At 48.9% G+C, this 24,905-nt stretch overlaps 1 protein-coding gene across 13 annotated transcripts in view; it reads left to right on the plus strand.

Moving 5' to 3' along the window:
* Positions 1–24,905, plus strand: part of WDPCP (WD repeat containing planar cell polarity effector) — a 3,071,480-nt gene that overhangs the window by 1,722,808 nt on the left and 1,323,767 nt on the right. For all 13 annotated transcript variants that reach the window (XM_069608194.1, XM_069608204.1, XM_069608201.1 and 10 more), the window contains one exon: positions 2,687–2,810. In XM_069608194.1, coding sequence (XP_069464295.1) covers positions 2,687–2,810 — 124 coding nt within the window. The remainder of the gene's footprint in view (positions 1–2,686; positions 2,811–24,905) is intronic.

The raw sequence follows: 24,905 nt of genomic DNA on the forward strand, positions 1-24,905 counted from the left end.
AAAAAGGTATCAGTCTGCAGAGTCGCTGCAGACCCCGCTAGATGCCCGAAGGCTACCAGAGCCTCAAGAAGGGATAGAGCTGCTCGGGAACCGCTGGTACCAACGAGAGGTAAGCAAACATGTATGCATGTTGCATGGGAACAGTGAGGGGTCTGGTGAAGCAACAGAGTGCGCTCAGCAGGGACGTTGCTAGGTCTGGAAAAGATCAGGGGCTATTCTAATGTCGGGACTGGCGGGATTCGGGGCTAGCTATAGCCTTTTGGTTGTAGTCCCAGAGCTTATATCCGGGGCTACAACCAAAAGACCCCCCCCCCCCGCACGCTCCCAGCAACGCCTCTGGCGCTCAGGAACAGAGGGTCTGGGACCCTGAAGAGATGAGAGACAGCTGTATGCTTGGCAGGAGAGTGAACCAAGCGGATACAACACAATGGTGTGAGTCTGGGACCGGCATCCAAGAGTAAGAAGATCTGGGATCCTGATGCAAGGGAGGGTCTTGGGAACCTGAAGTAAATGAGAAAGTAGTATGCTTAGCAGGAGAGTGCACCACACGGATACAATGCAATGCCGCGAGTCTGGGACCCGCACCCAAGAATAAGAGGGTCTGGGACCCTGAAGGAAACTACAGAGTTGTATACTTGGTTGGAGAGTGAACCAAGTGGATATAATACAATAGTTCAAGTATGGGGCCCGCACCCATATGAGAAGCTAAAGTTTAAAGCAAAGAGGGTCTGGACCCTTTGAAGGGAAAAGAGACAGCCCAAGAAAGAACACTTGCTTGGCAGGAGAGTGAACCAAGCTGTATTAAGGATTGCGAGTCTGGGACAAGGTCAAGAACCCAAGGATTGACAAAAAGGGTCCTACGCTTGGTTGCGGAAAGTGGCAAGTTGATTGGTTAAGGAATTTTGAGAGGGATGGGAAGGCCCTTGATTCCGGCACCCAAAAATGGGCAATTACCGGGTCTGCCTAACTCGGCATGACCCGGTTCTTGCCCATTCACGGGTGCCTGAAAAAATGCAACTCCAGCGACAGCCGTGCCGTTTTTAACGGCACGGCTACCGCCAGAGTTGTAATGAGGGCCATTGTCTTCACTTTCCTATGTGTTGCGTAGAACTGTTGCAGTGTATGTCTGTTGGTAAATTGTAATGTGAAATATGAATGAAAACTCAACTTAAAATGTGGCACGCTGTCTACTCACAATAAATGACATACATTGGCATTGTCAAACATCAGAACTCTTAGGGCATGATTCATGGAACGTTTTCCTATGGGATTGCGCCATTATAAAACACTTCCATGAATCAGGCCCTTAGTGTATGTGTATTCGTAATGCGAAATGCAAACATTGAAAAGTGAGAAAACTCTCGTTACCATCAACAACCGCTGCCACAATCCACACCCATCCACATTAATATCCCAACAGCCTAGTATTAAATAATCCAGTCCTACTAAATTGAGACTATATATTTATTTTATCCAGATAGGACAAAAAATATTTTTCAGCTGTTTTTTTTTTTCTCACGATCTTGCCATATTTGCACCAGTTCAAGTATACATCAGTTCCTGGAAACCTGGCACTTTACTTCTCTTGCCACCTTTCAGTTTGTGCCCGCAGGCTGTGGTTTACTGCATTTGCATCAAATGATACTGGCCTACATCTGTTTACCGTTCCACCCAATGAGAACACCCATTAATGTACAGCAAGGGCTCCAGATTGGGCTACGTTTTTGTGTCGCATTTCCAAATATTGAACTTATATTGATGATCATTCCTGTGAAATTAACTATTTGTGTCATTTTTGTGGTTGAAGTTGTAACAAATTGCCCCTCGGGAAAATGTAGTAGTTGCTAGCCATGTGCAAATGTTAAGATTCCGAAAAGAAAGGTTGGCAGTAGAGCGAGCAGGGCTTTGGGAAGACTCTCCCATCCAATCCTCTGTGCGTTTTATTGTAATTTTGAAAGGAGGAAAGGGCCACCATGTTGTGCTGTTGGATATGGGGAATGTATTTGTGGAATTCAGAATGATACTAAATGTGGGCCTCATTGTGTTAATGCTCCAGTTTGTTTACTGATGAATGTGTTGGTTTTACTAGACCTATTAGCCTATACAATCAGGAGCATATCACACTTTTTTACTGCCCTTAAGCCACACCTCCAACAAGGCTCTGGGATACATGTGCATGTTCAGTGACCCTGACTGTACCTATTTAGGTTGTTGAGACCGCCTAAGTGTGTCAATTGATTTATAAGCAGTATGTGTATCCTTGCATCTGTCTCTTGCAATGACGTCATGGTAAAACCAAAGATTAAAATTGTGGCTTGTCCATATGTATTCGGCATTTTCCAGGCACTATTGCCATATGCACAGGTACTTGGACCATTTTCCAGTCGCTGTCACCTTATGATAATTATGGAAGTGCCTGGTAAATGGCTGTTCCCCTACCTATACTAAAACCCAAACTATTGGCTTTGACGATGTGTGTTTTTAATAGTTGGCTACCCCACAAGTTTAACGAGTATATGCTGATTCCTTTTTAAATCAGGTGTTGTACATGTCCCCATTCTTAAATGGAGCTCTCACATTTTCTGTGTTGGTTTAACATGGCTGGCTGAAAAAATGAAAAGTGGTCACCCTCCAGAAATGTTAGCATCTTAACTTCCTTCACTCCTGTTGTCTTTGAACTCCACAGCACACCTGGAGGAAAGCCTCGGGACATTTTACGTGCCTACTAGACCCCTCTCTGACACCACTGTGCTGGAGCACAGAGATTCAATCAGCAGATACGCACGACGCTTCTTCCACCACCTGCTCAGGTGACTGACAATTTATGCACGTTTAGCTGAAAGTACTGCTCATTTTCAAGTACTGCAACTGACTGTTTAATTTAACGTTGAGTGTTAAGTGGTAAAACTATGTTGAAAGAGTCCACTTTGGGAGCGAGAGGTGGAGATTTGTTGATGCAGTTCGCACCTTAATTCTTGCAAGTGTATGTCAATGTTGTTCTGTCATCAACGCACTCAACCTGACCTTTGCAGTGTTCAAGTGACAGGAAGACAGGGAAAGTTGAATGATAGCCTTCTAGGCTGACAGATGGAGTCTCCCAGGCAAAACTGGTATTGAAAATGTGTTTACAGCTACTACACAACCTCCCACATGAGTAGGATTGTGACGAGGACTGGGATTCAGGAAGAGCACCGCCGCTAAGTAATCAGGCCACTACACTGGCCCTTGCCGCTTTAGCTTGCTTAGACCTTTTGTTTAGGCCAAAGCCTCACCTACCACCACGCACCAGCTGATTGCTTATTGTCGATGCTGAAGCTGTTCTGTGTGGCGCACAGCTGCCAGTCTTATAGCTCTGCAGCTCTATCACAGTGTGCGTCCATTTCTTCCATGCCTCCAGGCTGCGAACAACCTTCACCAGCCCCTTGGCTTCCCCTCCACAGTCCGTGTTCTTGAGAATCACGGAGGTAGGCCCTGGCAGATCATTTATTGCAAGCCAGCTGGATGGGATCTACCTCTTACATGCTGCTACGGCTTAAAACTAGCCTCCGAGATGGCGCCAGTGAACCGAACATAAGTAATAGAATGCCCCATACTGAACTGGCGCAAACCCGGCGCCATTATCTCAATTAGCCTTAACTTCTAATAATATACCACTTCACCCTTTGCGCATTCCTTGGCCTACTGCGCTATGGTTTCTTGTTGAAAAGGTGTTCCTGTATCACCAAGCACCTTTCACTTAGGTGATATGTATACATATACAACGGTGTCTAGTGATCAAATAAAGTTCCTTCACCCCCTACCCCCAGAAACTGCTTCTTGTCTCCATTTATGTCTCCCCATTGCTCAGGCCCATACCCAGCCCCCCAGCGAAGACTCCATGGCCCCTTTTTCAAAGTCATGGATAAGTACGAGCACAGCCATTTGTCAGGTCTGCTGAAAACCAAGATAACTTAGTAGTATATTTCAAGTTCATGTCGAACTTTAAGCAGCAATGCACATTCTGTCCGATCTTTTGTGGATTTTAATTATAGCTCTTCAATTTAACACTCCCTTGTATGCAATCCCACCCCGAAGTTCTGGGGAAAGAAACAGGTTATATTTGGAGTTAAAACTCGCATTTCTTTTTTAAAAAGAGCCCTAAAAGTGATACTCATGCTTTATACTGGGTATGTTACTGCAGTAAAATATATATATGCATTGATAACTGGTTTACAGAAATACCAGTTGACCTGCCTGTGAACATCACACTAAGAAGCCGGGCACACATGGAGTTATAGGGCAATTCATGATATTTTAAAATGTCTGCATCTGAATAATAGACTACAATTCACATTTCCTTACATGCCGTGTATCGGCTTGTACAGGTTACATTATCACTACACATGGTCTACTTACTCACTTAAACATTTATTTTCTCCCGTCTCAAAACAAATATTGGTATCAGCTAAATGTCATGCAGACAAATGCATCTGCTATGTAATTGCCACTAGCCATAGGTCCCCATATGCAATGTGGTGTGATTGGTTTCTCGCCTATGCATGGGGGCGTTGTCGAGCGACCAACATGGCTGTCGCACTATAAAGGAGCTCCATGGCTCACAATTATATCCGTCCCCGTCTGTGCGGCATGGCTGCAGGAAACCCATAATATTTAGGGCACTCTTGTGCTGTAGGACTCTTGCTGACTAGAGAGGGGCCTTCCCCCGGGAGTTGCGGCCCTGGAATTCTTTTGGTGATGTGATGAATACTGCAGAGTCCTCCCAAAAACCCTACCTAAAGTCTCCTCCCAGGCGGTCAGGGAAAACAGACGCTTCCTGATCCTGACCCTGCGGGCGATATTAGTGGGAGGATCACCTGGGAGGAGAAGGCCCCCAGGGGAACAGGAGTACCAATTGGGATGAGACACAGTATTTGTCTTCCACAAGGAAGGAAAGCTCATTAATACCAGGATATGTAATGGCTTGTCAGAGAGAGCTTGTATTTTCCCAAGCTAACTATTTGAGCGTGGGTGAAAACCATCATAACCAGTTGCATATTGGGCATCGGAAAACCCCTTTTGAAGCCACTGACATTTTTAAAGACGAAGACTCCTGTACCTTCCAGGGGAATAATAAAGACTACTCTTAAAATATTATCAATTTAGACCGTGAAGACCCTTATTCTTCTGTAAATCCAAATCCTTCCAGGAATCTTCATAATATTCCTTTGGGGGATATAATAAGAACAGAAATGAGCCGTCTCTCCTCTACCTCCTTTCTCCTCCTTTCCTCTGTTTACCCCTGACGACTCTGCAGGGAGCTGGCAAAACCTGTTGCAGTCTCTACTTCTCCTGTTCCCTTCCAGGCCATCTGCACAGCCTTAGCTTCGAGGGGGATTGGGTCCGCCGACGTATTCCATATCTATGACATGTAATCACCACAGCTGTGCTGCTTCGGAAACTTTTTTCGGCGTCTGCGTCCTGCGTCGATGCATCGTCGTCAAGGACCTCCTCCGACGTCATCCGATGTGATAAGTAGGACGCACGACGCCCGTAGCCTCAGTTCCGTTTTTTCCGCGAACGTGTTGCTTCGTGTTTCTCGGTTAAACGCCTCGACTCTTTGGAGTTCTGTCCTTCTCGGTTCTTCGAACCTGTTCGTTTTGTGAAAAACCTTTGTGTGAAGATGTCTTCTACTTCATCCTCGACCCCGCGTCCGGGCTTCAAGAAGTGCGGGGAGTGTGGGTCCAAGATGTCGGTTACGGACTCACACGACGCCTGCCTCTGGTGCCTCGGGGAGGCCCACGACACGGATGACTGTATCGACTGCCAGTCGCTCATGTCCAAAGCCTTACGCGAACGTAAGAAGAGGTTGTCGGTAGGTCCGGTGTCCAAGCCCAGGAAGTCGAAGTCTGCGGGGCTTTCGACGGATGATTCGAGGGGTGACTCTCCGCGTCATCGTCGGAAGTCTCGTGGGTCTCCTTCTAGGAGTCGGTCTCGCCACTCCTCAGCCTCTTTGAGGCATTCTCGGAAGCGCCGACACCGGTCGTCTTCCAGGTCCTCTTCGGAGGACTCTGCCCGGCACGTCACTTACCCCACCAGCCGTGCGACGCCGGAGGAATGGGCTTCCTTCGGGAAGAAAATGCTGGCGATTCTTGAGTCGCACGGTACTAAGCCGTCCGCGCCCCTGAGTGGAGTCGGCCGTGAGAGGTCGAGAAACACCGCTCGCAAGAGTGGTCGGCACGAGTCACGGGAGAGGTCCCGTTCGACAAGGAGACTCGTTCTCGACGTACCCGTTCCAGGTCCCGGTCCTCGACGCGTTCGAGACCGTGTGCACCTGTGAGGTCTTCGAGGAAGACATCGACGTCTGAGGCGTCGAGGGCGTCGACAGGCTTTCTCGAGGCTCCGGCTCCGAGTAAGTCGTCGAAGCCGTCGACGCTCAGGTCGTCGAGGGACACGCTCGGGGCTGCGGCTTCGAGGGCTGTGTCGACGCCGCCGATGCTGGAGGCGCTGTATCTGACGTCGACGCCGATTTCCTCGACGCCGATTTCCTCGGCGCCGATGCCGGTTCTCTCGACGCCGGCGGCGATTCGCTCGACGCCATCGACGCCTTTCGTGTCGGAGGTACCCCGTGGCACGGGAGAACCCCCTAGGAAGGCTCTGGTTAAGAGCAAGCACTCTCGGGTGCCTTCTTTTCGCCACCTGGAGTATATTTCAGAGGCGGATGAGGATTCTGATGGCCTGGTTCCTAGTCAGGTTCCAGATGAAATTGTCTCGGGCCATAGTCAGTTTGACGATTTGAGGCAGTCACTGCATGATGCCAGTGGACTGGACACCTCTCCGGAGGTGGCGTTTTGTAGGCCTGAGCCTGGCTCTCATGCCGATTCCTCGTACCGGCGCCTTATGGCTAGGGTTTCTGAGTACTTGGGATGGTCTGCTCCCCCAGGGGAGTTTGTGCAGGATGATCTGACAGACATCCTTGATGTTGGTCCCCCAACTGACCCGGTACTGCTGTTCCATATGGCTTTACAGAGAAGGGTGGCGGCGGCTTGGACTGCTCTGGAGAGTCTCCCGGCGGTGGGCAGATCCTTGTCGCGAAAATACCGTCCAGCCAGTAGCGACCCCTGCTACTTGACCAGGCACCCCACTCCGGAGAGTTTGGTGGTGCAGGCGGCCACGGCCCCGGCAAAGCAGACGTCGTACCCTACCATCCCTCCTGATAGGGACGACAAACGTTTTGATGACTGGGCGAAGAAAGTGTTTTCTTCTGGTGGTATGGCGCTTCAGGCGGCCAACTCCATTTGTGCCTTGTCTCGTTTCACGCACACTCTGTGGAACTGTGTTGCGTTAGCGGCTGAACATATTCCCGAAGGGGACGAACGGGATGGTTTCCTTGCTATGGTCCAGGATGGTAAGGATGCCATGTGTGAGTCCGTTCAGTCGGGTTTGGACTTAGCTGAATGCGTCAGTAGGTCCATGGCGGCGAGCACCGTGATACGCAGGTTTGCGTGGTTGCGGAAGTCGGGGTTTGCTCCTGATGTGCAGTCCCGGCTCCTCAACATGCCCTTTGACTGTGAACACCTTTTTGGCAGCAAGGCTGACAAGAGCCTTGAGAGGTTGCAGACCTCAAAAGCTGCAGCAAAGTCGTTGGGCGCTGCAGTTCGCCAACCTCCGCCTATTCGTCCTAGGGGACAGCAGTGGAGGGGTGGTTCCTTTCGCTATTACTCGTCCTTCAGTAAAGCGAGAGGAGCTGGCAGTCAAAGAGGCCAACGCAGGGGTACCAGAAGTGGACGACAGGGTACCCGTGGTGCCAAGGCCGCTCGGTCAGTTGCCTCTTTGCCCTCAGGTAACGCCGCAGCCACTCCCACTCAGTCATGAGGCGATGTCCCATGGTTCGCCGGTTGGGGGAAGGCTGGCGCAGCATCTTGTAGAGTGGCAAGCCATTACTTCAGATGTGTGGGTTCTGGAGATCATAACCCACGGCTACTGTCTTCCCTTTCGGCACAGGCCTCGCGACAATCCACCGGGGAACCTATCTTTGCAGAGTCCGGATCCGCTCCTTGCGCAGGAAATTCAAGCCCTGCTGGAGAAAGGAGCCATAGAAGTGGTGCCTGTAGCGGAGAGGAACAAGGGATGGTATTCCCCTTATTTTTTGGTTTCCAAGAAAGACGGGGGATTGAGACCCATCATGGACTTGCGCGGTTTGAACAAACTCCTCAGGAAGGACAAGTTCAAGATGGTTACTCTCTCTCAAGTCCTCCAGGCCCTTCAGCTTCAGGACTGGTTGGTGTCACTCGACCTCAAGGATGCTTACTTCCATGTGCCGATCCATCCCAAGCACAAGAAGTACCTGAGGTTCGCAGTTGGCGACTCGCACTTTCAGTTTCGGGTCCTGCCGTTCGGATTGACCTCCGCCCCGAGGGTTTTCACCAAGCTCATGGTGGTGGTGGCAGCGCATCTCAGGCAAGGGGGAATTCACGTCTACCTCTACCTGGACGATTGGTTGATCAGGGGGAGCTCTCCCGAGCAAGTCCTGGATCATCTATGTCATGATCTCTGCTTCCAAAAGATCAGGACTTGCCCGACTCCCTTGGAAGCAGACCCATAACCCCGGTTCCGAGTGCCAGCCAGTCCCAATTGGGACCTTTTGGACCCTGTCCTGGCGCCAGTGGCACCAGGCTCATAAAGATGCCCAGTCCCAGCGCTGGAAGCACCGGGCTCATAATGCTTGGGTGGACTTACCTGCAGCAGACCATGCTGCTTACTTAACTGCCAGTTGAGCCCCTGACCCTCTTCTGTTTGGGACTACTTTTCCTGTTGGGTGGGGCAGGAGCCACTCCCTAGGTTTAGAACACTGGAACTCTTCTGGAAAGCAGGAACTCTTTTCTCACCTAGGCGAGGCTGTGGAAGGAGATACCTAAGCACTACAGGAGGCTATTTAAACCACACCCGATGGATGAATCTTGCTTTGCGTTATTCTGCATTCTCTGCAGCAGAACGCGCATCATGTCTTCTGCTTCCGATCCTGGGCCTAAGGGAACAAAGGCTTACCATCCTGGAATCCAGTCTTCAGCAGCACCTGTAAAGACAAAGAAAGAACAGGTTAGCACTACGGTCTTCAGTGGCAGCGCATCTCTTACCTGGTCCATCGGCTGTCACCAACGCCTCGCACTGCATTCCGGCATCTGAAAGACAAAAGCTTACCAGCTCTTCGCACGCTCCGGAGGCCTTCGGCGCTGCATCCCGCATCTGAAAGACAAAAGAAGGTGCGTTTAAAGACATTGGGCAACTTTATTACTCACGTGCCATTACTCCTTCCCACTCCGAATCCAGTGGGTATTCCAGCACCCTTCAGCTTCTCTAAAGCTCCGAACTTGTACCTGCAAGATAAAAGGGACAGTTAGTGCGCATCGTGAAGCATGCTACAAGCGCTTACTTACGTGCTTCCAGGCGCTTCTATTCCTCACGCGGGTTCGATCCTCAACTCTCATCAGCCCGCCATCCGCCATCGCCGGAACCCTGCAAAACAAGAGATATCATTACAAAAGACTTTTAAGACATTTGAAGTGCCCAGAACTTACCGTTCGTGCAGTTAACGACGGACAGCAGTCCTCTGAGGTCAAGAGGCCTGCACCCTTATCCAGTGAAGAAACTGGCTACGGCACCCTGCCCCGAGGCAGATGGAGAGCTCGGTGTTCACTTACCTAAGGTGAGGGCGTTAACCTTTGGGGTTCTACAGGAGAAGAGAAAGGGAAGAGGAGAGAGGCACCCAATAACCCCAGTTCATTAATCCCATATTTTCTATCTGCAGACATCTTACTCTTCGAGTCAGACATACAGTGCACAGAGGTCCAGCCCAAAGAGCCAACCATGTGTTACACATCACCTTTGAAGATACGGCATTCACCCAGTCAAGACCGGCGCCTCTGCGGGAATCAGGTGAGCGTTACAGAACGCAAAGCCAACCGCAAAACTCCCACCCAGGCGCTATGGAAACCTCGGATACCGACCAGCTAGCCCAGTTACTTGGGGAACTAAGAGCAGAAGTGCATGCAGCCCGTCAGGAAACGAATGCTCTAAGAAGGGAACTGATTATTTCCAAGGAGCGAACAGACGATCTCGCTAGACAATTGCTACAGTCACAAGCCGGACAAACTCTGTTACCCGCATCAGGGGCAAATCTTCCTTCAACATCCTCTACGAACCCAGTGCAGATCAACCTACCTGGGAATGTACCTCTGGCTCCGCCCGAACGATTTTCTGGTGACCCAAAGAGGTTTGCAGTATTTATTAATCAGTGCCGGTTGCACTTCTTATGCCGGCCAGCAGCCTTTCCAACTGATCAAGCTAAGGTAGCTTTCGTGCTTTCGTACCTTAGTGGCAATGCGGCAGACTGGTCGATCCCTCTAGTTAATCAAGATGATCCGGTTCGCCATGATTTTCAAGCTTTTCAGCTCAGTATGAAAAAACTGTTTGCAAGACATTCACAGGGGCAGGCCTTGGACAATGAGCTCCTTTCATTGCGACAGGGTAATCAAGACCTTTTGGCTTATATTGCGTCTCAACAGACTGATAGTGGAAACTCGATGGCCTGAGGACAAAAGGATTACGCTGTTTTATAGAGGTCTACGTGGAGAGCTCAAAGATGTGTTAGCCCAAGTAGTGAACCCCCGCAAGACTGTTCGGACTATATTGACTTAGTCGTTCAAATTGACCACAGACTACAGAACAGGAAGGCCGATCGTTCCAAGTTTGATGCTCGAGTATTTTCCAAACCACCAACTCCTACCAAAGGAGTAGACTCCGGGGAACCCATGCAAATAGGGGGCCTGAAAGGACCACTAACACAAAAGGAGCGGGAAAGGAGAAAACAGCTGCAATTATGCCTCTATTGCGGAAACTCGGGGCACTTTCTTCGAGACTGTCCGGTGAAACCAGCCAAGAAGGCAGTAGGAGCTGCAGTTACCAGGGTCACAAACTCTGAGCAGGGAAACGACATCGCCCGACAAGAATAGAGGTCCTCTTGACGAGCGTTAAAACCAGTTCCGTGACCTCGCATTTCGTGATACCTATGGTCCTCATTAGCCCTGAACATCCGGATCGATTACATGCGATTGAAGCTTACGTCAATTGCGGTGCCATCGGCAATTATGTGGATCATGAAATGGTTTTGAGGATGAATCTGACTCTTTGTCCAAAGGCCGTAAAGGACGTCATTACTACGGTGGATGGTACGGAGATAGCCTCCGGACCAGTAACGCATACCACCCAAGAAGTGACGCTAGTAAGTCAAGATGGACACCATGAGAAGATCGTGTTCGATGTGATCAAGGCCCCTCAGTTCCAGATTATTCTAGGAATTCCTTGGTTAGAGAAGCACAATCCTCAGATCGATTGGCGAGCAAGAACGGTTCAGTTTCCAGAATGTGTCTCTACTTGTCACCCTCGACCTGGTGTTGCACTGGCAGCAATTTCCTCGGAGGCTCCCCAGTTACCTCCTGAATACCTAGAATTCCAAGATGTTTTCCGGAAGGATCAGGCTAACTCTCTACCTCCTCATAGGTCTTATGACTGCCAGATAGACCTGATACCTGGATCTACTCCTCCTTGTAGTAGAATTTATGCCCTCACCGAGGCTGAGAATCTTCACCTCCGACAATACCTGGATCAATACCTAGCGAATGGGTTTGTTCGTCCTTCCAAGTCCCCTGCTTCCTCAGCTTTGTTCTTCGTTCCAAAAAAAGAAGGGGACCTTAGAACTTGTATAGATTATCGCGCCCTGAACCAGATCACCGTTAAGAATAGATATCCGTTACCTCTGATCCTTGAACTCCTGGACCAAGTCAGAAAAGCATGCATATATACAAAGCTGGATCTTAGAGGAGCCTACCACTTGGTACGAGTAAAAGAGGGCGATGAATGGAAGACGGCCTTCCGCACCAAGTATGGGCTATTTGAATATCAGGTCATGCCCTTCGGACTTTGCAATGCCCCGGCCGCCTTTCAATATTTTATGAACGATGTCCTCAGAGAGCTCATAGATGTGTGTGTTGTTGTTTACATTGACGACATCCTCGTTTATTCTTCATCGGAAACTGAACATCGGAAACACGTGAAAATGGTCCTCGAGAGATTGCGTCAACACAAACTTTTCGCTAAGTTGGAAAAATGTGTTTTCAACGTGACTGAAGTTGAATTCTTGGGATTCATATTATCACCTAGCGGAGTGCGTATGGATTCAAAGAAGGTCGATGCAATTCTCAAATGGCCATCGCCATCCTCCGTAAAAGGTGTTCAAAGCATGTTAGGCTTCGCTAACTTTTACCGCAGGTTTATCCCCGAATTCTCTCGAATAGTCCAGCCCATCACCGCCTTGTTAAAGAAAAACAAACGTTTTGAATGGTCTACCGAGGCGGAACAAGCTTTCCAGAATTTGAAGACTAGATTTATCTCTGCACCGATCTTAAAACATCCTCGCCCAGAACTCCCCTACATCGTTGAAACTGATGCTTCGAGCCTTGCCATGGGGGCAGTTCTATCACAAAAGGACCCAGTAACCAATCAGTTGCATCCCGTGGCATTTTGGTCCCGCAAATTCTCGCCTCCTGAAATCAATTACACTATTACTGATAAGGAACTTCTAGCTATCAAGTCCGCCTTTAAGGCTTGGCGGCATTAACTTCTGGGGGCCCGACACACCGTTACTGTGATTACAGATCACCGAAACCTGCAATATTTGAAAACCGCAAAAGCTCAATCCTCTAGGCAACTCCGTTGGGCACTATTCTTTGCCGAGTTTGACTTCATAATTACCTATCGACCTGGTACAAAAAACGGTAAAGCTGATGCCCTTTCTCGGATGGGAGTGGAAGAACATTTGATCAATCCTAAACCTGAACCTATCATTCCCGAACAAAGAATTCTAGGTGTAATCGCCACACAATCCATAGAGGAAGTTAAGGATAAAGCCGGGCTACTGGTAACTCCAGCAGACATACAGAATTGGCATCTGCAGGGAAAGGACTTCACGGTGAAGGACAACCTATTATATTTCCAAGAACGGTTATACCTGCCCAGCACAGATTTACAGAAAAAGGTAATCTCTTGTTATCACGATTCTTTAATGTAAGGACATCCCGGTATGACCAAGACCTCGGAAAAGATCAAGCGCTACTTCTGGTGGCCGTTTATAATGTCCTGTGGAGTATGCGCCCAAAACAAGACTAAAAAGGAAAAACCAGCCGGCCTCTTACGCCCTATTGACATCCCACCTCGCCCTTGGCATACGCTTTCTATGGACTTCATCACCGATCTACCTCCATGCTCCGGATACAATACGATCCTAGTAATCGTGGACCTATTCTCCAAGATGGCGCATTTCATTCCACTCAAAGGCTTACCAACAGCAGCAACTCTGGCCCGAGAATTTCTCGAAAACATCGTCTGACTGCACGGTTTTCCTTCAGTTCTCATTTCGGATCGAGGTAGTCAATTTATTTCTCATTTTTGGCGAAGTTGCTGTCGGTCGGCTCAAATTGATGTGAGACTTTCGACCAGCCACCACCCTCAAACCGACGGACAAACCGAGAGGACCAATCAAACTCTGGAACAGTATTTGCGCTGCATGCTACAACAAACTGAAAAAACTTGGAAAGATATCCTTTGGATAGCCGAATATGCCTACAATAACTCTGTCCACTCGGGAACTGGGAAGACCCCGTTTTTTCTTTTATACGGTAGTCACCCTCGAACCTCGGAGTTGGATCCACTCCAAGATCTTGGAACACCAGCAGTAGACCACCTGCATTCTACAATCACCCAAGCCTTTAAGGAAGCCGTTTCTCACCTTCAAAGGGCTAAAGAACAATACAAGAAAGGAGCAGACCAACATCGGAAGGAAGCCCCCCAATATCAAGTAGAAGATCAAGTCTGGTTATCCACCAAATATCTACCTCTAAAAGGACCACGCACATTCAACCCAAGATACCTTGGTCCCTATTCCATCACTACCATAGTAAATCCAGTAGCGGTCAAGTTGGACTTGCCCCCTCACATGAAGATACATCCGGTCTTCCACGTCTCTCTATTAAAACCCATGCAACCTCAAACCCGACTAACTAAATCTCCAAAACCTATTCTAGTTGATGGAGAACTCGAGTTTGGATTCAAAAGCATCCTGGATTCCAAGATCTCCAAATCTAAACTATTTTACCTGATTGACTGGAAAGGCTACGGTCCCCAAGAAAGATCCTGGGAACCTGCAGAATATGTCCACGCCCCTCCTCTAATCAAAAGATTTCATCGAACATTTCCTAACAAGCCCAAACCCCCGGAGAAGCCCGGTTTGGGAGGGGCCTTGAGGGGGGGTGCTGTCATGATCTCTGCTTCCAAAAGGTCAGGACTTGCCCGACTCCCTTGGAAGCAGACCTATAACCCCGGTTCCGAGTGCCAGCCCGTCCCAATTGGGACCTTTTGGACCCTGTCCTGGCGCTAGTGGCACCAGGCTCATAAAGATGCCCAGTCCCAGCGCTGGAAGCGCCGGGCTCATAATGCTTGGGTGGACTTACCTGCAGCAGACCATGCTGCTTACTTACCTGCCAGTTGAGCCCCTGATCCTCTTCTGTTTGGGACTACTTTTCCTGTTGGGTGGGGCAGGAGCCACTCCCTAGGTTTAGAACACTGGAACTCTTCTGGAAAGCAGGAACTCTTTTCTCACCTAGGCGAGGCTGTGGAAGGAGACACCTAAGCACTACAGGAGGCTATTTAAACCACACCCGATGGATGAATCTTGCTTTGCGTTATTCTGCATTCTCTGCAGCAGAACGCTCATCGTGTCTTCTGCCTCTGATCCTGGGCCTAAGGGAACAAAGGCTTACCATCCTGGAATCCAGTCTTCAGCAGCACCTGTAAAGACAAAGAAAGAACAGGTTAGCACTACGGTCTTCAGTGGCAGCGCATCTCTTAACTGGTCCATCGGCTGTCACCAACGCCTCGCGCTGCATTCCAGCATCTGAAAGACAAAGGCTTACCTACTCTTCGCATGCTCCGGAGGTCTTCGCACTGCATTCCGGAATCTGAAAGACAAAAGCTTACCAGCTCTTCGCACGCTCCGGAGGCCTTCGGCGCTGCATCCCGCATCTGAAAGACAAAAGAAGGTGCGTTTAAAGACATTGGGCAACTTTATTACTCACGTTCCATTACTCCTTCCCACGCCGAATCCAGTGGGTATTCCAGCACCCTTCAGCTTCTCTAAAGCTCCGAACTTGTACCTGCAAGATAAAAGGGACAGTTAGTGCGCATCGTGAAGCAGGCTACAAGCGCTTACTTACGTGCTTCCAGGCGCTTCTATTCCTCACGCGGTTTCAATCCTCAACTCTCATCAGCCCGCCATCCGCCATCGCCGGAACCCTGCAAAACAAGAGATATCATTACAAAAGACTTTTAAGACATTTGAAGTGCCCAGAACTTACCGTTCGTGCAGTTAACGACGGACAGCAGTCCTCTGAGGTCAAGAGGCCTGCACCCTTATCCAGTGAAGAAACTGGTTACGGCACTCTGCCCCGAGGCAGATGGAGAGCTCGGCGTTCACTTACCTAAGGTGAGGGCGTTAACCTTTGGGGTTCTACAGGAGAAGAGAAAGGGAAGAGGAGAGAGGCACCCAATAACCCCAGTTCATTAATCCCATATTTTCTACCTGCAGACATCTTACTCTTCGAGTCAGACATACAGTGCACAGAGGTCCAGCCCAAAGAGCCAACCGTGTGTTACACATCACCTTTGAAGATACGGCATTCACCCAGTCAAGACCGGCGCCTCTGCGGGAATCAGGTGAGCGTTACAATCTATCCGTCGCCTGCCACTCCCTTCACAGGCTGGGCTTCTCCCTCAATTTAAAGAAGTCCCATTTGACGCCAACACAGCGGCTCCAGTACATCGGAGCAGTGCTCGACACTCCCCTGGGGCAGTGTTTTCCTCCCCAGGTGAGGGCTCTTCACATTCAGCAGATGGCGCACAAGTTTCAGCATGCCCAGACGCTCCCGGCGTTCAAGTTCTTGAGGTTGCTCGGCCTCATGGCATCCTGCATTCTTCTGGTGCCAGAGGCTCGCCTGCGGATGAGATCTTTGCAGTGGGCGCTCAAGACGCAATGGTCGCAGTCCTCCGGCAGGATGTCGGACTCGGTTCAGGTGCCGCCCTCGGTCGCCCGGGACCTTCTGTGGTGGGCCGTCGAAGGCAACTTGATGAAGGGGGGTCCATTTTGTCTTCCCTGGCCGGAGGTGACGATCGTGACGGATGCATCCCTCACGGGATGGGGAGCTCATGCCAACGGGCTGACAGTCAGCGGTCGTTGGTCTCCGTCGGAGTCCAGACTCCATATCAATCTGTTGGAGCTGAGTGCCGTCAGGCTAGCCCTGAAGGCTTTTCTGCCGACTGTGCGAGGAAAGAATGTCCTGATCCTGACGGACAACACAGTGGCCATGCACTACCTCAACAAAAAGGGGGGGGCAGGGTCACTTCCTCTGTGCAGGGAGGCGATGCAGCTCGAGTTCTGGGCCATCCAGCAGGAAGTTTCGATCTCGGCAGTTCATCTGGCCGGAGACGAAAACGTGACGGCGGACGCTCTGAGCAGGCAGAGCGCGATCTCTCACGAGTGGGAGTTGGCTCAGGAGATCTTCGCCCTTTGGGGGACCCCTCAAGTGGATCTCTTCGCCTCTAGTGTCAACCGGAAGTGCGAAAGGTTTTGCTCGTGGGAATTTCCTACAAAAGGATCCTTAGGAGACGCGTTCGTGGTGGAGTGGTCATTCCCGCTGCTGTACGCGTTTCCTCCAGTCCCCGTCATCCCGCAAGTGCTGCGGAGGTTACGGAAGTTCGGTTCCCGGATGATCCTCATTGCTCCGGGGTGGGCTCGGAGGACGTGGTACCCGGACCTTCTCGACATGTCCATCTGCCCTCCACGTCGTCTTCCCTACCGAGACGATCTGCTCTCACGGGAGGGGGGTCAGGTTCGCCATCCAGAGGTCAGATCCCTCAACCTTCACGCTTGGCTTCTGAAAGGTTGAGGTATAAGGATTGGGACCTCCCTGAAGACGTGATGGAGGTGTTGCTTTCGGCCCGAAGGCCAGCAACAACGTCTCTGTACCGTTGCCGTTGGCGTAAGTTCTGCGACTGGTGCAGAGTTCAGAATGTGGATCCCTTTGCATGTGACATCCCCATGGTTCTGTCCTTTTTACTTTCTTTGGCCCACAGGGGCTTGCAAGTGGGTACCATTAAAGGTTACCTGGCGGCGCTGTCCATCTTTAAGCGCTCGTCTGAAGAGTGTTCTTACTTTAAAATCCCTTTAATTTCACAGTTTCTGAAAGGGCTCACTAATGTGTTCCCTCCGTCCCCTTTCCTGGTGCCCGGTTGGGATTTAAACCTTGTTCTTAGGTTTCTTATGGGTGCTCCGTTTGAGCCTTTACATTCTTGCCCTTTGAGGCTGTTAACTCTGAAAACTGTGTTTTTAGTTGCGGTTACTTCCGCTCGCAGAGTGAGTGAGTTACAGGCACTTTCAGTTAAGCCACCCTTCACTGTATTTCACAAGGACAGGGTTGTCCTTCGAGTTCGTCCTTCTTTTCTTCCGAAGGTAGTGACGGAATTTCATTTGGCCCAGAAGGTTGTTCTTCCGGCATTCTATCCTCCTCCGCATCCTGGTAAGGAAGAGGAGAGGCTCCATAGGCTTGATCCTAGGAGAGCTTTAAGCTTTTATGTTTCACGCATGTCCCGGGTCAGAGTGGACGATCAACTCTTTATTGGTTACGCTGGGAAGCGTTTGGGGCAAGCTGTGACGAAACAGACTTTGTCTCGCTGGATTATTTTAGCCATCTCGGAGTGTTACCGCTTGGCGGGTAAGGACCCACCGGCTGGCTTGCGGGCCCATTCTACCAAGGGTGTGGCTGCATCTACTGCCTTGCAGAGGGGTGTTCCTATTCGCAACATCTGTGATGCAGCCACCTGGGCTTCAGTACATACATTTGTACGTCACTATTCCCTCGATTCCATCCGAGGGCAGGATCTGGCCTTTGGCAAGGCGGTCCTTTGCTCTGCTATTTGTTTGGCTATTCTAAATTTTGATTCTAAATTCTTTCCCTCCTCCTTGCTCTGGTACTGCTTTGGGAGTCTGTCATAGATATGGAATACGTCGGAGGACCCAATCCCCTCGAAGAACAAGTTACTTTCTTACCTGGTAACGTTCTTTCGATGGGATGGTCCGACGACGTATTCCATATCGCTCCCGCCCTGCCTTCCCCGCTGCAGAATTTCTTTTGCGATTGCAGCTTACGTTCCGCAAGGCTTTGTGTCCGACTGGCAGTTGACTTACGTCACACGTTCTGGGGGAAAAAACTATAACTGAGGCTACGGGTGTTGTCGGTCCTACTTATCACATCGGATGACGTTGGACGTCGGAGGAGGTCCTCGACGACGGCGCATCGATGTCATCGACGCAGGACGCAGACGCCGAAAAAAGTTTCCGAAGCAGCACAGCTGTGGTGATTACATGTCATAGATATGGAATACGTCGTCGGACCATCCCATCGAAAGAACGTTACCAGGTAAGAAAGTAACTTGTTCTTCTCACTTCTCATTGCATCACTAAAACCCCGGACATCCTGTCCACCATCTCCTCCATCTTCCTCCTTCTTTCCTGGCCCCCATGCGGCCGTCTCTCCCAAGACCTTCTCCTCCTTTCCTCTGTTCACCCCTGACAACTTTTCTAGACAAGTCCGATCTATGAAAGTCTCATCAAAATAAGTTCTTCCCTGTTCTTCCAAAACCATCAAGGACCACATTGACACCCTTGATCCAGCATTGGGCGATTTCTGCAACCACTCTTTTGCTGGAACCACTGGAATCTTCCCCTCCCTTGTGATCTCCCTTCTTAAGGGACCCTCTGCCGATCCCTCCTGTCTGGCCAACTATCACCCTATCTCCATTATTCCTTTCTTGGGCAAACTCTTGAAAAAGCTGCCCATCTCCCAGCTTAACCATCATACTAAATCTGTTGGTTGTCACCACAGCAGAAGCACGGAAACTGCTCTCCTGAACATCTGTGAAGACCTGCTCTCAAACCTCGATTCTAACCTTCGTCCTGTCCTCATTCTTCTTGATCTTTCTTCTGCTTTTGATACAGTCAATACAGTCAACCATGCTCAACCGGCTCCATGATAACCTGGGTATCACTGATCGGGCCCTGGCCTGGCTGACCTCCTTTCTCACTGACCGACCCTCCCAGGTCCAACTGGGGTCCTTCCTCTCTTCTATCTCTCTCTCTACCTGTGGTGTTCCCCAGGGGTCTAATCTTTCTCCCTGGCTATTCAACCAATAACTGGCCCCTCTTGCCCACCGCATAGCTGCCCTCTGCTCCAACATTCAGTGTTATGCGGATGACACTCAGCTATCCTTCAGGCTCCCCTCAGCCGCCTTTACTCCTTCTCTCTTTGCTGTCTGTCTCTCTGCAATTCAGGAGTGGTGTGCCGCCTATGATATCCGCCTTAATGCCAGTAAGACTGAGATCCTCCTCATCAGAACACCATCTCCCTCCTTTCCTCTCACTCTCTGGCCGCCCACCCTGGGCCCTCTTCCTGCTCCCACCTGTGAAGCTAAGAACCTCGGTGTCATCTTCGACTCCTCACTCTCCTTCTCTCTGACGTCTCTATGAATTCAAACTACCAGCTGCACCTCCTCAGAGGTATTTTCCCCTTCCTCACTTACCCCCAGAAGCTCACGGTCTCCAGAACTCTGGTCCTTTCTAGGCTGGACAACTACAACAGCCTTTCTAAATCTTCCTGTCTCTACTCTCCATCCTCTACAACCCATCCAGAACAGGACTGCGAGACCTGTCCTTAGCCTCAACCCAGGGATTGTATCTTTCCATCTCTGAAATCTCTTCACTGGCTCCCACTGTCAGCAAGGATCAAGTTCAAGACCCTCTGCATTGTCCACAAGGCTTTCTGGGGCCTGGGACCGCACTACCTCCCTGCCTCTCTGAAACTTGAGCAGAACCATCTCCAGTTCTGTAAGCAACTCAAGACCTTTCTCTTTGCTTCTGCCTTTTCTCTTCGTCTCCCTTGCTGATCTCCTGCCTGATCCACGCACTAGTCACCTGGTCACCCTTTGAACTTGGACCCAGGTCCCTGCCTGTCCAGCTGCAATCCTGCACTGCTTCGTGATGCCCATGCACTTGTGGTTTGTATCAGCAACCCTGCAGTCCCATCTCTTGCACTTATCTGCCACCGTTTGGCTGCACTGTTGTTTTTCTTTTGTCCTGCACTTCTCCATTCACTCCTTACCCTCAGCACTTCTCCCCTCCCCCTCCCTGCACGATCTGAATGGCGCAAGGCCTAGTAAGATTGTTGTTTTGTCCTCCGTTTGTTTCCTCCTCCTTGTTGTGCCTATAATCACTTGTGTACAAGTGTGTTATAAATGCCATATATCATATCATGATGTTGATATTTCCATGAGAAAGACTAAGATTCCTATTGTGGACTTCAAGTCCCATAATTCCCAAATTACTGAAACGAAGAAGAGGGCTGCAGAGACCCGAGACTGCAAGTTGCAGCCTATCGGTGGTAATGACCCACACCTGAGGGGATTCCATGTAATAATGTCTTCAGAAAAATATCGCCATGCAAAAATATTGCCGAAAAATTGTCGTTTTTTGTGGCGACATTATTGCATGGAACATGCGGGGGACACCCCCGCAAACGCCACATTTTTAAAACATTTTTTACATTTTATTTTTTTGCCCCTATCGCCACATATATGGTCAACCAAATAATATCGCCACGACATTTTCCCAGCGATATTATTTACGGCGACCATATATGTGGCGATATTAATACCTGATACCCCTGAGGGAGACTAAGAGGCATAAAAGGCCTTCTCAGGTGCAGGCCATAGTGAGGACTAGTCGCAGGTGGAGTGAGAGCAGAAATGGCAAAGTACAGGGGTTGCAGCTGAAGGAACATAGAGATGCCGGAACCACTGTGGCCTGGAGTACGGATGCTTGTTCTGAGAGGGTCTTTTCATTGGGAGACCTGTGGTGCAGAGGTTGTGTATTGGGAAGCGTTACAAATGCACACTTTGCCTATGAACATTGTCATTGCCGAGGTCACGCAGTAGGAAGCGTTGCTACAGACAGATTGTAGTTCCAGAGAAGTGGGAAGTCAAGAAGCCTTCCTGCCAGCAAAGCCAACTCTGATAGCAGGCCAGCACCAGAGAGCTTTAGGAGCACGGAAAGCTCCTATTATGCTCAGCGTGGGACGTGGAAAACCAAAGAAGGCAGTTTTCCCTGACATCGGGAGCAGAAGAAGCCAGGAACCTGAGAGCAGCGAGGCGAGCGGACACACACAGCCAAGCCAGTGAGTTCACTTAAGCGTTATGACCCCGGAGTGCGCCGTAACTGCCCGCTGGCTCGCAGTGGTATTTGTTAATACCAAACTAATGTAAAGAGTGGCAGAAACTTCAATATGAAGCATATCTAACTGATGTAGAACATAAAGCTAAATCATTTGCACACCAAGGGAATGTGAAGTGGCTAAAGCGGTAGAAGAGGTTTGGCAAATCAACCAGCCAATTATAATTGTAAACTAAAAGGTCAGAACAATTACGAACAACACAGAGGAGTGACTTTTCTAGAAAAGGAAACAAGTCATCATTGTCCAAGCCAAAAGGAAACATTAAAGACCCCACTTATTTGTAAACCCAATTGTTAGAAGAGGAAAGAGGCAATAGAGGGAGCTTACCTAATTAAGCATTGCCTAAGCCAACAAAGAGCAAAAGTGAGAAGGAGCCAATTCAAGAACTTGGTTAATGCAAGAGGGGGAAATCCAGAGTGGCAGGAAAAGGTGTGCAGAAAAAAAGCCTAACCTGCATTGCATGCATGTGGTAAACCGGAGTGTGAAGCGAACAGCACCAATGTGTTGCATGTGTTACATGATTTCCCCAAAGAAGTAGTAGAAGTTGTTGATCAAATTATAAACTCTTCTAAGTTGCCCAAAGAGAAAATGAACCAAAAGAGTACTTGTAGAACTAGTAGTAGTTTTGCTGGTCCTCGCCACAGAGTACACCAGGACAAAGGACCCTATAGTATATGCCTGGCAGGTGAGTAGACCAGGTATAAACAAAGTGTCCTTTAGTGTTGGGCACTCCCATCCCCTGCACACAATCCATACTGAACTAGTCAGTTAATATCTCATAGGTATAGTTATGAATATTCAGGTATATTGTCTGTCGGATATTATACAATGTAGTTTATACATTCACAATTCGTAATAAAACTTTTCACAATTTGACTCTTTCTGTATCATCAGTTTTAATAATCAAACAATAAAATCATGAGCTCTACGTGTTTCGGGCTGATCCCGTCATCAGGAGCATACATCTTTTGGTGATTTCTACTTCTTCACACTTTGTGTTATATCTGGAGAATACATAAAGGTAAACTGTATAAAAATCTCACTTGGGTACATTTTCTATGTAATAATAAGAACGTACCATTGAGGACTAATTGATGAATCACCTGATTGACTTCACTAGGTTGGGTGAATAATATCTTCTTCTTTACTTCAAGTCTGTTAATTCCACGGAGCTCAGAGGGTATGTTTACACCTATCAATAGTTGAACATATGTTTAACTCAGTTTGTGGTTAAACTACTGTGGAACAGTTATACATAGTCATTTGTATGTTAGATAACATGGAGAATCATGGCATTGAGTGCGTATCTTAAAGGAGCTTGAATGCATACACGCTTATCTAGGATTTTGTAAAAAACGTTCAGGATGAACTGTGCAACGGTCTGGACTTCAATGCCTCACCAATAAAAGCAACATATTCATGTAATTAGGGCATGTTGGTAATTGCTAGCTTTAAAATTAAATGACACATAATTCATCCAAGGAACTGAAGTGCTTACTGCATACCTTCAGTCAAGGTGATCTATGGCACGCCTGTCTTGGGCAGATAAGCGATGAACTTGAAGAGGACATATATTTGTATGCCTGTACTGAGCCAAGAGAATGAGTCAAAACATATAATGGAATAATAATTGGAGAGAAATTTGTGTACATTCAAATTTGGCTATTGTGGTAAGTGTAAAGCACTCGCCATTCACTGATCCGCTCATTAGGAATCCATAATAGTGTCTCTCTTAGAAATGTCTAAATATCCCTGTTGTCATTCAACGGTCATCATAGTATCCACGTGGTTAACCAAATCACAGGTGACTATAAGGAATAGGGAGGTAGAGTAATTTGGTATCTATTCTAATGGTTGTAAAGAAATCTAAGTAGCCTGTCTGCATCAGCGTGCATCTGGTCATCATTCTTACCTCCCTACATCTGCATTCCTTTTCTGAATGATCAAGGTGTCCCGGCAACAGAGACACAGAGAATTCAGAATTCCTGAGAACACTACACTCTGAATATTGAACAAGGTCCTGCAGATAAATAGGCTTGTAGAGAGTCCAGCAAAGTTCAAGAATGTCTTTAATGCATGAAGAGGGTCTTAAATGTCACAAAAGCCCACAGGGACAGAACCACTGATTTGTATGGTCTTGTCAAGCCATGTGCGGACTCTCAAAGGCTTCAGGGATGCTGTTATGGTGTAGCAGCCAAAGGCATTCGAGACATCAATGTGTGACCAGCTCACGGAAGTCTTGGGAGTGGTGCAGTACTGCGCTGATCGGGAAGAGCTTCCGGGTTACATTGTACTTCCCCCACTCTCTGCCTCGGATCCAAAGGGCCCCAGTCATTTTCTCCCTTGTGTGACCTCCACTTTGCGTTGCAGAGGCTTCTTTGAAGCTTCCTGTTGCCACTCCACCCCTAGGAGAATTATGCCTGTTCTCAGATTGGATTGGGTTTTGACAATGTAATGGTATTTCCTCATATGCCACTATAGCTAACTAAGTATAGCTTTATCTTTCATATTTAACCAAAGTACTGCCAGCATACAAATGAGGACATGCAGTTAAAGGTACTTAGAATATGGATGCCAGTACTTTTGAAGACAGCACATGGCTGTTCGAATAAATTTTATTCAAGCAGACTGTTTTTAGTAAGGTACATTTGACTCTGTATCTGCTATCTGGCCGTATCACTGTGATGCTTGCATGTCAGTATACAATGCTCAGCAGAGTACACGTGTTCCCTATACTTTTGTTGGGCAGCGGGGATGATCGTCCCAAGCCCCCAAAATGTTTTGTATGAAGCGGAGGGATACGAGTCTGATGCAGATACTCGAAGAGCCCATAGAGGTTTGGGGGTGTCAATAGAAGCAGCCCTTTGGACATCATAGTATGCGCCTGCATACACACACAGGGAAATGTGTGTGTATGCAGGGTCGGGGTGTAAAGTAAGCGGCAGTGAGAACGACCAACCCGGCAGAGATTCATAAAACTTTCACTGTCTCATACTGTTGGTATTTGTAACACAGAAGGAATGTACCCTGCAAGGCCATTATGGGGCCAATAGCTCCCCGTGAAAGGCTATCCTACGAGAAGGAGTGCACGAGCCTCCGACCTTCACCAATCCCAACCCTAAGTTATAGTGCCCAGATGACCCTGTCCCAAGACGTCAGCATTGCAGTGTACCGGTCAATCCCAGACCACCAACCATAACACTGTTAGTCTGCTAATCCATCAGAAAGATCATAGCAGAAAGAATTCACCCCACCTAGAGTCCCTGTGATTTGTGCTGTGAGGTGCCACGGAAGGGAAGTAACACATTTAAGCCCAGGGTGGGAAGAACTGGAATGGCGCTGACGCGTCTGGGCTCGAACAGGGGTTTAGAGTTAGTGTGACCTCAAAAGTAGCCTCTGCACCCATGTCTGCAGTACCAGGTGCACATTAGGCCACAGATAGGAGATGTACTGCATTGGTGTAGTAATTGGCAATTAGGA

The sequence above is a fragment of the Ambystoma mexicanum genome, chromosome 4q (genome assembly GCF_040938575.1).
Source record: "Ambystoma mexicanum isolate Mex_15411 chromosome 4q, UKY_AmexF1_1, whole genome shotgun sequence".
Lineage (NCBI taxonomy): Eukaryota > Metazoa > Chordata > Amphibia > Caudata > Ambystomatidae > Ambystoma > Ambystoma mexicanum.